The 12,652-nt window shown below is 36.8% G+C and overlaps 1 protein-coding gene across 6 annotated transcripts in view; it reads left to right on the top strand.

Moving 5' to 3' along the window:
- Positions 1-12,377, top strand: part of METAP1D (methionyl aminopeptidase type 1D, mitochondrial) — a 126,475-nt gene extending 114,098 nt beyond the window's left edge. For all 6 annotated transcript variants that reach the window (XM_036879126.2, XM_057503910.1, XM_057503912.1 and 3 more), the window contains 5 exons: positions 2,587-2,750; positions 9,495-9,592; positions 10,809-10,856; positions 11,729-11,807; positions 11,939-12,377. In XM_036879126.2, coding sequence (XP_036735021.2) covers positions 2,587-2,750; positions 9,495-9,592; positions 10,809-10,856; positions 11,729-11,807; positions 11,939-12,017 — 468 coding nt within the window. In that variant the 3' untranslated portion in view covers positions 12,018-12,377. The remainder of the gene's footprint in view (positions 1-2,586; positions 2,751-9,494; positions 9,593-10,808; positions 10,857-11,728; positions 11,808-11,938) is intronic.
- Positions 12,378-12,652: the final 275 nt, after the last annotated feature.

Below are 12,652 nucleotides of genomic sequence, written 5' to 3'. Positions count from 1 at the left end.
AAGTTCTCACTGTTTCTAATTTTCTTAGCCTTTCACTATTTTCAGTCTTATCTTATATTACTTGTGCTTTGGCAGTTTATTTTACTAAAAAATTTTGTAATTTTAGAAATTTGGGACATGTAGATTGTAAATAAATTCTTTACATCCAATGATTACTAAATAAATGTTAAATAAATATAATGTAAACATCTGATGAGAACTAGTTGTGGTAGCATTCAAGAAGTGCAGTGTCTATTAATTTAGAAATCTTTTTAATAATAGTTATTTTATATCCAAAACTTGAAACTTAGGTAGGAGTGGAAATGAGGGGGAAATTGGCATCCAATACTTGAGTTCAGTCAGATTTTTAGTTGTTTAAATTAATTTAATCTTTTTCCATCATATCAGTTTGTGTGAGGCGGTAGCCAAAGACTCTTTTTTTGCTTATATTCTATCCTGTCATTTTGTCCTATTTAGAATACTTGAACATTGCTCCACATATATTCTGTTGATATCTAACTCAGAATCATGTAGAAGGAGGTATTTTATGAAGTGTTCCTGAAATAAAGATACCTGATTTAGGTATTGGATTGTACCTGATTTAGGGGTTTTACACTTTATTATCTCACCTGATCACCCCCTTATAAAATACTGCTGCTTTGAATGAAATACACATACTCTTCCATACTGCTTCCAATGTGTCCAAAGAAAATATTCCATGTCTTTTCTAAGTTGCTTGAAGACTTTGAACAAACAATTCTATTTTTAACATTCAAATGATTTCACAATGGTAAAACTCATAAACCAAAGTGAAATATTTTCCAAGGGTCTAGAAATGTGAAGGAGTCAAGGAAACATGTTGGTCAGTATCTTAACAAATTCTATTTATGAAATATTTTATCAAGTGGAAGGCTCCATTATCAGATTTTATACTTACATCAGAAAATATTCATTTTATTTTGTAATTGTTTATATCTAGATGTTAAACCCAGGGAACAATATATATCACATGAAATTAGACTTCTTTCCCCCTTGAAAGTTGAATGTTAAAAAACAGATAATGCAGTGCCGATAGTAGTTGCTCAGTAAATAAATATTTGTTAAATAAATGAAGTACAAGACAAGAATAGTTTGTGGTTACAAATAGTAATTATAGACAACTGCCACAGGCTTTCAAAAGTAGTATTATTTCTATGTATGTTGAATCTTTGAAGAAGTCATATTGAAAGCTAGCAAAAACGTAATGTGAAAAGGCAAATAATTATTTTTAAAAGTACATTTTTACTTAAATAGTAGTTAATAAATATTCAGTTACAAATTTTTTAAGTAATTACTCATGTTAATAAATGATATATATTTGTGTATAATGTCAAAACTTGTACTTTATTGGTATATTTATGAGAATAAATGTATAAAACACGGCTCTACCACATGGTAACTAAGATTATTTGATGTAGTAGAGAAAAACACTTGATTAGAAGCCAGTAATCCATCATATTAAACTGGATCTACCTCTAAAGTTCTGCCACTAACTTTAGACAGTTACTTGTCCGTGCTTCAATTTCCTGAAGATCTAAAGACTGCTTCTCATATAGAACGTAGGAGAGTATTTTTTAAATGCAGAATAGTATATGGATTTAAGATATTAAATCAGTATTAAAACAGAAAGCTCAAATGAATATCTTTTTTATAATACTTTCTGCTTTCTACTTTGTGAGAAAGAGAAATAATTACATAGGACAAATTTATGCGAAATAGCAAATTCCATGCTACATCTCAGGATCAACATTCAACCAGTCTCCTCTGCCTTCTGTATTTATTGTAGTGTTTAGTAATTATTGCTTTTTATAATGAATCTGGTATCTTTCAAGACCCTACAGGGCCTTCTGAATCATTGAAGACTGATAAAATTGTTTCCTTTAATTTTATTCTTAAGCCTGCTTTGTTACATTCTAATTCTTTAAAAATCCATGTATGTGTTTTCTGTTAACATACTGTTTATCTGGAACATTTGATTAAGATTTTATTTCCAGACAGGATTTTTCTATAACATATTTCATTCCTATATTGAACCACATCAATTCTTGGAACTAAAGACTCCTACTGTCTGTTATAATACTGACATGTCTATTTTATTTCTTCTTGTCATTATATATCACTTCTGAATGTGGGACTGATAAACAAAAGATCAAATATCTTCATAACACTGAAGAAACTTTTCACTATGTTAGATATTTCTGGGTCCTCTAAGCCTTATTGTGGTAATTGTAGGTCAGTTTCTTTGGTCACTAATTTTTGCATACATAGTTTTATCTTCTTAGAAAAAAAATGAGGAATCAAATGTTATAATAAAATTGCTAGTCCTAATGCTGAAATAGCTGTACTAGTCACTTACTTTTAAATTTTGCAAAATGATTGCATGGCTTCATCTTTTTAATTACTATAAGGTTTCAGTATATCTATTTCTTTTTTTTTGTAAGTAAACAAGAGTAATTATGGAAGGGTGAAACATATGAATCTACTAAATAGATAAATGAATGTAATGTATACTTTAGGAGAGTCAATTTCTAAACCAGGACATATTTTAAATTTTCTGCCTGTGTTTAGGTCTATTACAATGGCTATCATGGAGACACCTCTGAAACATTTTTGGTGGGCAATGTGGATGAATGTGGTAAAAAGTTAGTGGAGGTTGCCAGGAGGTGTAGAGATGAAGCAATTGCAGCTTGCAGAGCAGGGGCTCCCTTCTCTGTAATTGGAAACACAATCAGGTAAGCCTTATACTGACAAGTAAAGGGAGGGTTGGCAAATGGTACAAAGGTTATTGGTGGCTTGGTATAAAGTTGATGACATGTTTTATGATTCAGAACCATCACTTCAGTCAGATATCAGTATGTGAACTGCCAAACTGAAATGCTGTTTAGGTTTTAAAAAAAAAAGATCTTAAGAAAGTGAATTATACCAGGGTTCCCAAAGAAGCTTATAAAAACCCCTAGCAGTATTTATATAACTGCTTTAGTTTTAGCTTGACTTGTTTGTCCATAGTATTCCTTTACTCAGAATCATACCAAACATGGTAGAAGGTACCTAAGAAGGGGATAAACATCCCCATTCTTCAGTAATGAGACAGGAGAAAAGCTACATTTTATAAAGGAATGAAGTGAAACATATTCTTATGAAACAAAGATAAAAGCATTAGCTCAAGCCAGCCTTACCTCTCCAATCGGTGTTTTAGCAAACAGTCTGAAAGGGGGGCCATTTGTCTTTTTTTTTTTTTTTTTTTTGGTCTGGTTCATTTTTCCTGAAAACCATTGTTTATTTTCCACACACATTCTCTGCTTGCTTTTTGAGTGTATATGTATTTTCTGAATTCAAGACTTTTCTTTGTAATCTGTTACCTACTTTTAGATCTTTTTTCCCCATGTTTTGAAGTGGGCGTACAGAATATGTTTTCATTTAAAAGTAATGCATTTTGTTAAAGATGATCACATCAGAACCTTTTAAAGTAGTGTTCTCATTAATGTGAACCACTGAATACTTCCCAGTTTGTCTAAAGGATGGAAGGCTTAGTCACCTTGAAAAGATGCTGCCTTTTTTCTTCGTAAGCCTTCAAATACTTTAAGAAAAAAGGCAGTAAAATATCAGTTAAATGTATTTATGGCTTTAAAAATATTGTAACAGTGTCTGAATCAAACTTTAGTAAAATCTCTTTGGGTTATATCTGAGGAGCTTTTATTGAAGACTTTGAACAAAATTGTGTTTTTGACAGTTTTAAATTATAGGCTAACTAGCCTGGGAAAAAAGGATAGTGTCTCTCTGTTCTTTCATAGGAAATGTTGAATCAGACCCCTACTGGGAAAAGAAATTTAATGCATATCTCACTATCTTACTGTCCATGAATATAATAGAAATGAATTCAAAATGCAGTTTTATTTTTGCAAATGGGATGAGTCGATAGATGTATCTCATATTTTTGAACACCTAGGGTTCAACAAATTTACTGGTGGTGCTCTTGCATTTTAACAAAATTTATTCTTCAGTAGAAGGGGGCAGAGAACACTAGATTCTTATTCAAGCATTCTCTCGAGCTCTGCATTCATGGCTGTGTCTAAAGGGCATGTCAGCCTTTGATTCTCTCTGAGAGGTAATTATCCTTTTCCTGTCACGGAACAACAAATGATAGCTAACTACAGAGGCACATTTGCAGTAGTCACATTCATCAACTGCAGGAAAAAAAATTCAATTTAATTGTGCAACACAGCTGCACATGGGCTTTTGAGCATTTCTGTTGTTCTCCCTGTCTCGCTATTCCTCCCTCCAGATCTATTTTTTAAACTTTTTTTCTGGTTATTTTTTCCCCTTTTTGTCTCTTCTTCCATTTTTACTCTCTATACTTTCTTGTTAAAGTAATTTTCCTTTGTGGCTCTCATTCTTTTTTCCCCATTGAAGGCTATGAATGTAGAAAATTATCACAATTACTCATATAATTGAGCCTCTTTGTAGCAAGTGCAACTCCAGTAGCCTTTCTCCATCATGAAAATGGTTTCATTATAGGGTTTTTCATATTCTCTGACACCATCTACACAGAGGAACAGGCGTGCAGATGAGATGTACTAGGAACAGGCTAGATCAGTAAGGTCACAGTAGGAATAATTAGCTCTGCTATGGAAAGAGCATCTAGGCCTTTTACTGCTACATAAATGTACTGTCCGTGGCTTTTAGTCACAAAAAAACTTACTAACAAATGGAGCTCCCGCCTACTACTTTGAAAAAAAGATTTGTATCAACACTACAATTTTCCATCATTAAGACTAATAACACAGAGCCTAGTATACATCAAGGGGAATAAAAAGAAAAATCTCACATTCAAGTGGCGGCTGGGTGCTGACCTTTGTTCCCTTTTTTTGTGTACGACTTAACTCTTTACAAAAAAGAGCCACACGCCACACCAACATGCAGGTGAACTGCGGCTAGTCCTAGCAAAGCACAGCATCCAGTTGGAAAATCTGATAAATCTCCATGCAGGATAATGCATCTCATTACATATTCACTACATTAATTCCAGCTACATAAAAAAGAAGAGTAGAATTGAAAGTGACATTGGATTTTAGCTATCTGGATGCAAAGGTCAGTTTTCGAAGAGTATGAATTTGAATGTACAAGCTCCTTTGAAACCCAGATTGGTCCCAACAACTGCGCTTACAAAACTATGTGAAAAATAATAGGCAATGAATGAACTTTTTACTTTTAACCTAATACAATTCATTATTTAGATCATCTATGTTTGCCATAGGCAAGGAAATTGGCCCTGATTCTAACAAATATTCATTCCGCTTTGTTAAGGCAGTGTTTCCGGACATCTATTATTTTGCCTTTTCTTATTCAGACAAAATCTCAAGGGAGTAAATAAACAAGCAGTCTCCACCTGTAAGCCAAAAGTACTTGGAATCATTACAGACCAAAGGTTTACAAACATCTTTCAGTTCAGTCTCTTTTATTTTAAGATAGTCACCATCTTTTGCATAGCCTCCCTCTACTGATACACCATGAAAAGAACATTCAAGCATCTTACTAGTATTTTGTTACCAAAAACTTAGCGATCTTTACAGGAAATTTTGAAATTCTCTAAGCCTAAAGGATAGGATGATATCTCTGAAGAATACTGACTAAAATAGTTTACAAAAAGGGACCTCTATGTGCCCTTTTGCTTCATGAGAGATAGGTAGTGATATTTAGATTACAGTGTTGTTATTCTCACTGTACCTCCATTTGCTTTAAAATATTTCCAAATCTGTATTTTTGTAATTATCTCCAGATGATATGATCTGTACATACGAGAATATTGTGAATCTGTAGATGCATGCATCACAAATATGTGACAGTTCAGTCAAAAATAATTTAAACTCATAGTTGTAAATGTCATGATGAAAGTATCAATAAATGGTTTTTAATGTTTAATTCATAAGTATGTGTTTTGATATTAATTTAGAAGACTATAAAGCAGATTTTAAAATATAATCTCTTTCTATTAGATTATGCACATTTAAACAATAAGTGGTTCAGGCAAAATAAGTCATTTTAATGTCATCTGTGATGGATTTTTCTTGACAGCTACTGTAAATTACAATTACACCGCTTCTCTCTGCACATGAAAGTAAGCACTGCAATAAATTATCTTTTATTTCAATCCATAATGTCTGCTTTTTGGAAACAGAAAACCTCAAAACTTCAGCATGATTGTAAGAAAAATACAGTAATTTTGTGATCCAATATGAAACCAAAAATATACCACTCTTTTGGAAAACAGTTGTTGACTTTCAAAAATATTACTAATTATCCTTAAATATTCCTTATCATTAGAGGGAATTCTTGTATTTATGCATTCCTTTATTCAAAGACTACCGCTTAAAATAAAAATCTGGAAAGATTAAAGTAAAATTCCATAACTGAGAAAAATCAGGTGCCACTTGAGGTCCTTTAATTAGAGATGTTACCATTTGGAGATTAGTGCTGTTTATAGGAGTCATATAAAATGGGAGGATGGGTAAAATAGGTGAAGGATATTAAGAGGTACAAACCTCCAGTTATAATATAAATAAGCCATAGGAATGAAAAGTACAGCATGAGGAATATAGTCAATAAAAAAATTATTTCCATGTGCATTTTATTCCTTTAGAAGAGTAGGTCCTTAAATATAGTACTCCTCTGCCCTCTTGGGGAATGTATTCTTAGTCATAAAATGTAGTTGAAATGTATTAAGAATTTTAATTTTTCAAAACTTCAATTAATGAAAACTGTCTCAACAAAGAGAATTAAACTGAAGAAAATGGTCACAAGATGAAATTCCTTAAGACAGATTTCTCTTTCAACTATATAACTGAAACATGAACTGTAATAATGCAGTAGTGTAATTTAAAAGTAAGTTCATAAACTACTTTGACACAGCTGCTTCTTCCTCTCCCCTCTTACCCTCCCCAAATAGTCCATGTCAAGGGCTTCCAATCATAAATGAGCTCAGGCCTATGGGTAAGTGTCTTAAAGTCTTAGAGGATAGAAGAAAATCAGAAAAGAGCTACTACCAACCAAGACAGTTCTTTTCAATAGATTTCAGCAAAGAGAAGGCAGATTTTATTGGTGAAATGTCCAGGGCAAGAAGACCCTGTGTTCACAAACAGGTCATGGTCCTGTGATGGCTGGGATTGGGGAGCAACTATAGCATTTCTTGGGTTCCCCTGTCTGCCCAGCCATTTCATCTTCCCCCAGCATACCAGTCAAAAGAAGTAAGCATGCTCCATCTTCCTGTACCACAATTAAGATTATCAGTACTTGCTTAATATTAAAGTGGAATTTGCTACTACAAGTCAGTTACATTGTCTCTATGAAGTTAGATTCAAACCCTAGGATCAGGTAAATAACCCTGTGCTTCCTGTATTTTCCAAAATAGTAAAAGGGGTATAATTAGGAATATTAATGAGATTTTATCCCATCTGGTTTCAGCTAGTGTGTGTTAAAAAGCTAACTGTCAATTCAAAAGGAAAATATCCTGAGAAGCAGACAGAAGTGTATACATTCCTGGGATTCAGTCATCGATCTAGGTATTCAACCAAGGAACTGAGGGAAATTCGTCCTGTTCTTTTCTTGTTTGTACCTGGCTGTGAAATCCTCTGACCTTGCATCCATGACACATGCATTCAGTGATACCCCTGTAACCATAAGTTTCAGCAGGATCTAGACAGTAAATTGTAGGAAAATGCACTTTACCTTTAACCACCTTGTAATTGCACAGTTTCTTTTATGAAGAGGGATGGGAGGTATGATGTGGGGAGAGACCCAGAATGTTCTTTCAGAGTGGGCTTTCTTCCTCTCCTCTCATCAGAAATTAAAATGAAGATTGCCATTGTAATGCACATTTAAGATGTAGCTGTGATGCCTGCCAATCAGTTAGAGGCTTAAAAAACAAAAAACACCTAGTTCTTTTTTTTAAAGAAAGGAAATTAGAATGTTTTATAGTGAATGCTTTTAGAATCATCAAGGCTTATAAGGACTGAAGTAACATAATTTACAGGTTTAGGTAGAACCTGTTCATGTAAAAAAATCTAGATCATTATTATTTAATAATCTCTCTTCCACCATCTATCTACTCTCCACCCTCAGTTTCTATTCAGATATTGTGTGATACAAATAGGAGAAGTGTTTACCTCCTTCCCCAAATGCAAAGACACGCAGAAATAAAAAGAAAGTACCATTTTAGACATAAAAATGTTGGCTTATCATTCCTGTCCTCAATACATGCATAGTTTACCTATTTCTGCACTATTAGTTACTTGAAAATTAAATCTGAATGAGAGGCTGCGCATCTGCTGTTTATAGCAACATAATGGTCTAAGTGAAGATATCTTGCTGGTCTGGAGATAAAGGATAACAATGTTTAGATAGAAGTATATTGACATAAATGCTCATAGAGATGCTGGGTAAATACCTCTGAGTTCATGTTAAACCTAGGGTGTGCTGGAAACTCTAGTTGGGTCTAAGAACTTTGGTTTTGTTAAGAATTTGAATAGTACTCCAGTAAGTCTCAATCCATTGCTATGGTTAGGGTTAAAGGTTCTGTGCCTCTCATCCACATGAAAATGTAAATTGATAATGGTACATATGTTCTTATCTTTCTGGTGCTCCCAGAAATAAACATGTTCACCTGATTTCAAAACCAACTTCCTAGTCTTGTAGGTGAAAATTTTAGGGTTGGGTTCTATATGCCAGATTTCATTTATATGAAATACATGGAACCCAGAACATGTGTACATAGAAAGAACTAATGAAGCATTAAGAATTGAGAATCACAATATTAGCTTCTCTTAGCATCACAGTGATTAAAAAACATTCTTTATGAATTTGTTGTTGGTATAAGTCTTCAATGGAAACCCCAAATGATCACAAAGTTTTGGAGTGTTTCAAGAACATTGACAAAGCATATTTGACCTTTTGTGTGAGGTTATCTGTGTCTAAATGTGCAATGTAGTAGAGTAGACCATAATAAGGGAACTATAGAAGTAGGAAGTCATATTTCTAGATTGTAATTTTTTTTCTGCTTGATTCCCAAATCAGTTGTAATTTGCACAGTCTTCTTGTGAAACTCCATACAAACCAAGTTTTTTGTAACCTGCATTATATGCACATGTATCCTGGTTATGTATATTGATCTATATATGTGTACATGCATATTCATTTGTTGCCTAAAAGTAGCCTTGTTTGAATGCTGTACTAAGGTAGATGAAGCAAATTACTGTGTAAAGTATGTGTCTTTTCTCTTCATTTATCTAAAAGGAGTTGTTACCTGCAATGGCAAAAATTTAAATCATTCCAGAATAATGAAAACATATTAATGTTATTATCTGACTCTATATATAACTGATTTTCTCTTTTTCAGGGAATATTTTAAAGTGATTTTGTTTTATCTAAGTATGCATTAAAAACTTACCTAATTTATTAATATTTTGTTTTGGTCACTTTTAAAGCCACATAACTCATCAGAATGGTTTGCAAGTCTGTCCACATTTTGTGGGACATGGGATAGGATCTTACTTTCATGGACATCCAGAAATTTGGCATCATGGTAAGAGAGTTAATTTGGGAGCTCTTTATTGAATGGAATCAGGGTAAGGCTATATTGCTCCTGAAGCTCCTCTAACTTAGAATCCATATTATCATCCTTTTGTATGTGTTGGGGGTGGGGTGGGCAGGGGAGGGGAGGTGAATTGTAACCAGCATAATATTACTATGTTACTGTATTAGAACCCAGCAGTTTCAATACCAAAATAAGATTTTATGTTATTTTTGCTTTTCCTCTTCTCCAGAAAGGTGATAGCTGGAAGGCACAAGGTATATTTATCTAGCAAAAGTTCCTGAAAACAAAATGCTACCAATAGACGTCCCAGCAGCATGCACATATAACTGTTTTTAGTTTTCCTTTTTCTACCCCCTTCTCTAACCACTGACTGTTGTGGTTAAACTTCATTACATCCTACACAGCACTGACAGCTGATGTATTTAGCAGCATGTACTCTTTAGTGATTTCTAGATTATACCCAACCTTATGTTTCCTTCCCCAGAATCTCCTGTTTTTCACTGTCTGGGTATGCAGCCTACAGTGAGAAGGCAAGGGTGGGCCAAAGGGGTGGAGGGATTTGGATTAGGGTAGGAAACAATACTATAGAGTGCCTCAGGGGAGGTGTACATCTGGACAGGGATCAAAGGAAAGTTGGTCCTGGGGCCTTTACCTGTGTGCTTGGGGTGGGAGCAATCCCTGGAGGAACTTCCAGAAACCTATCCCCTGAAGAATCCCCAGAGGTTCAGCAGCTCAGAACACCCTTTGTGCCAGAGAACCCCACGGAGGCAGCTTAGAAGTCCTGGTGGGGTTGCCGAAGGGCCTCTCAGGTGTGCCCCTCACCCAGCACCAACACTTGGCATTATTTGAAGTCCCCCTGTTCTTGCCTCCTACTCCAACTCACCTTAGGTGGATGCCTTTCTTGGCATCGGTTCCCCAAGATGACCTGGAGAGGGGGCAAGACCTAAGACCCAGGAAAGCCAGAAACCTTGCAGGAAGGAAGTGGAGGGGGGAGAGTTGGACAGGTGTCCAAAACACCCAGGCTGCCCCTGCTGAACCTTGGTGTACCTTTCTCAGGGGAATTCTAGAAAGCTCCATCTTTCTACCCTATGAGAAAAAAATGACCACGTTTTTTGAGCAACCTAACCCCTCTAATTCTGTTTCTCTCTGTCCTTCTTTCCATTTCCCATCCCCCCTCCCCTACCCCGTATTTTGTGTTTTGCAGCGAATGACAGCAACCTACTCATGGAGGAGGGAATGGCATTCACCATAGGTCAGTGCCCAAGCTCCTCTCCAGACAGTGGTGACTCCCTGGGCTGGAGCAGCGCTGGCCTAGGCCAGGCAGTCCCATGAAGGACTAATAAAGCCAATCGGCTTAATGAAATAATTCAGATGCATAGTAAATCTGATTAAGTAATATCCTCAAGCTCTATATTCCTAAATCAGATACTTACTGACACATTTAGTAGAGGGCAGCCATCCAACCACTAATTCTGTTACCAGCATAATATGGTGTTTGGTTTTTTGTTTTGTTTTGTTTTTTCCATTAACACCCGGTAACTAAAGGCGATTATGTCCCTTGCTCCCTGTCAGCAAGTAGCATGGTACTCTCTTGTGGCTCATTCCTGACTGGTCATGTGATTGGTGTCACCACCAAATTCCAATCACCTAAGACCCCAAAGGCATCATATTTCTGTCTGTGGAACTTAATGGAGAAGCAATTAGAGTGAAATAAGAAAATTGTTATTTGCTGATTAATGAACATTTTGAGTATGTTTTAAAAATTCAAATATTTAAAAAAACTCAATGGTATTTATAGGAGGGACTGGTGTTTGGGTGGTTATTAACCACGGGGTCCTAATTAAGTCTTGATTAAAATGCCCTTTTTTCTCTAAAAAATTACGAACTAAGCAACTTCATGCATTTTTGAACGCCGTAGTGTTTCCTCTTCCTACTGTTTAGTTTGCAGTACACCATGTAAGCAACACCAGTTATCAGCCCTTGCGAGATGACACCGTGAACCTATGGGGAAAACACTTGGAGGGGGGCGGGGGAGAATTTTTACTTTTTTTTTGATAATCAGCCGGAACAGTGTTTGACAAGAATTTGATTAGATCATCGCAGTAAATATTTTACCTCTTTCAGAGCCTATCATAACCGAGGGGTCCCCTGATTTTAAAGTCCTGGAGGATGCATGGACGGTGGTCTCCCTGGACAACCGAAGGTGTGTGCTTTCTGCCCGATTGCTTTTAGATCGCTGGGGGAAAGGGCAGCTTTGTCCGACGGCGCTGGCGAGCTGGAGTTCGCCGCCCCGCCGGCGCTGGCGCGCTTGCTGACCGCTGCCCTGCGTTTCAGGTCGGCACAGTTTGAGCACACTGTTCTCATCACGTCGCGGGGCGCGCAAATCCTGACCGAACTGCCCCACGAGGCCTGAGGAGAAGACCGAAGGTCGCAGAGGCCGGGCACCTTTTATCTTACTGCTGAAATCCAGCCGGAGAACTTGTAGAAGAAACAGGCGAGCGGCAGGTCGCTCAGTAACATAACCGGCTCCTAGCAGCGTCTTGGAAAGACCCGGTGGGGGTTAGGGGCAGTTGGGAACTCCGGTCTGAAGTCCTGCAACGGCCGTGCGACTTGGGAAGGAGGATCCCGGCGCGCAACTCGGCTTCCCAGCGCGGAAAACGCTTCTGGCGGGGAATGGGGACGTCCTCGTTTGGAAGACGAGGGGTTCCCAGAGACGCATGGTTTTCTCTTTCCATGTCTTGCCTGCCCAAATGAAAAGCTTTCACCTCTTAAACCCATTGTGTCTGCGTTTCTTGCGTCTCTTGGCAGTTACTGGGGGACAAGTAGGTGGTTAGCTTTGAGTTCCCGAACTTTTCACATGTGCACCAGCGGTAAGAAGAAACCAGCTGTTAGCTGGGAATTAAAAAAAAACTCCCTGTGGGTTCCACATAGGTTGGTCCGAGGGCGCTCGCCAGAGGCCAGCGGCCCCACAGCCCTTCGGTTCCTTTCCCTTCACGGCTGCTTTGCGATGTACAGATTAGTCCGTGAATGCGGAGCTTGGTTTCAGAC

The sequence above is a fragment of the Manis pentadactyla genome, chromosome 6 (genome assembly GCF_030020395.1).
Source record: "Manis pentadactyla isolate mManPen7 chromosome 6, mManPen7.hap1, whole genome shotgun sequence".
Lineage (NCBI taxonomy): Eukaryota > Metazoa > Chordata > Mammalia > Pholidota > Manidae > Manis > Manis pentadactyla.
The sequence above is the reverse complement of the archived record's forward strand: the minus strand, read 5'-3'. Positions and strand labels throughout refer to the sequence as shown.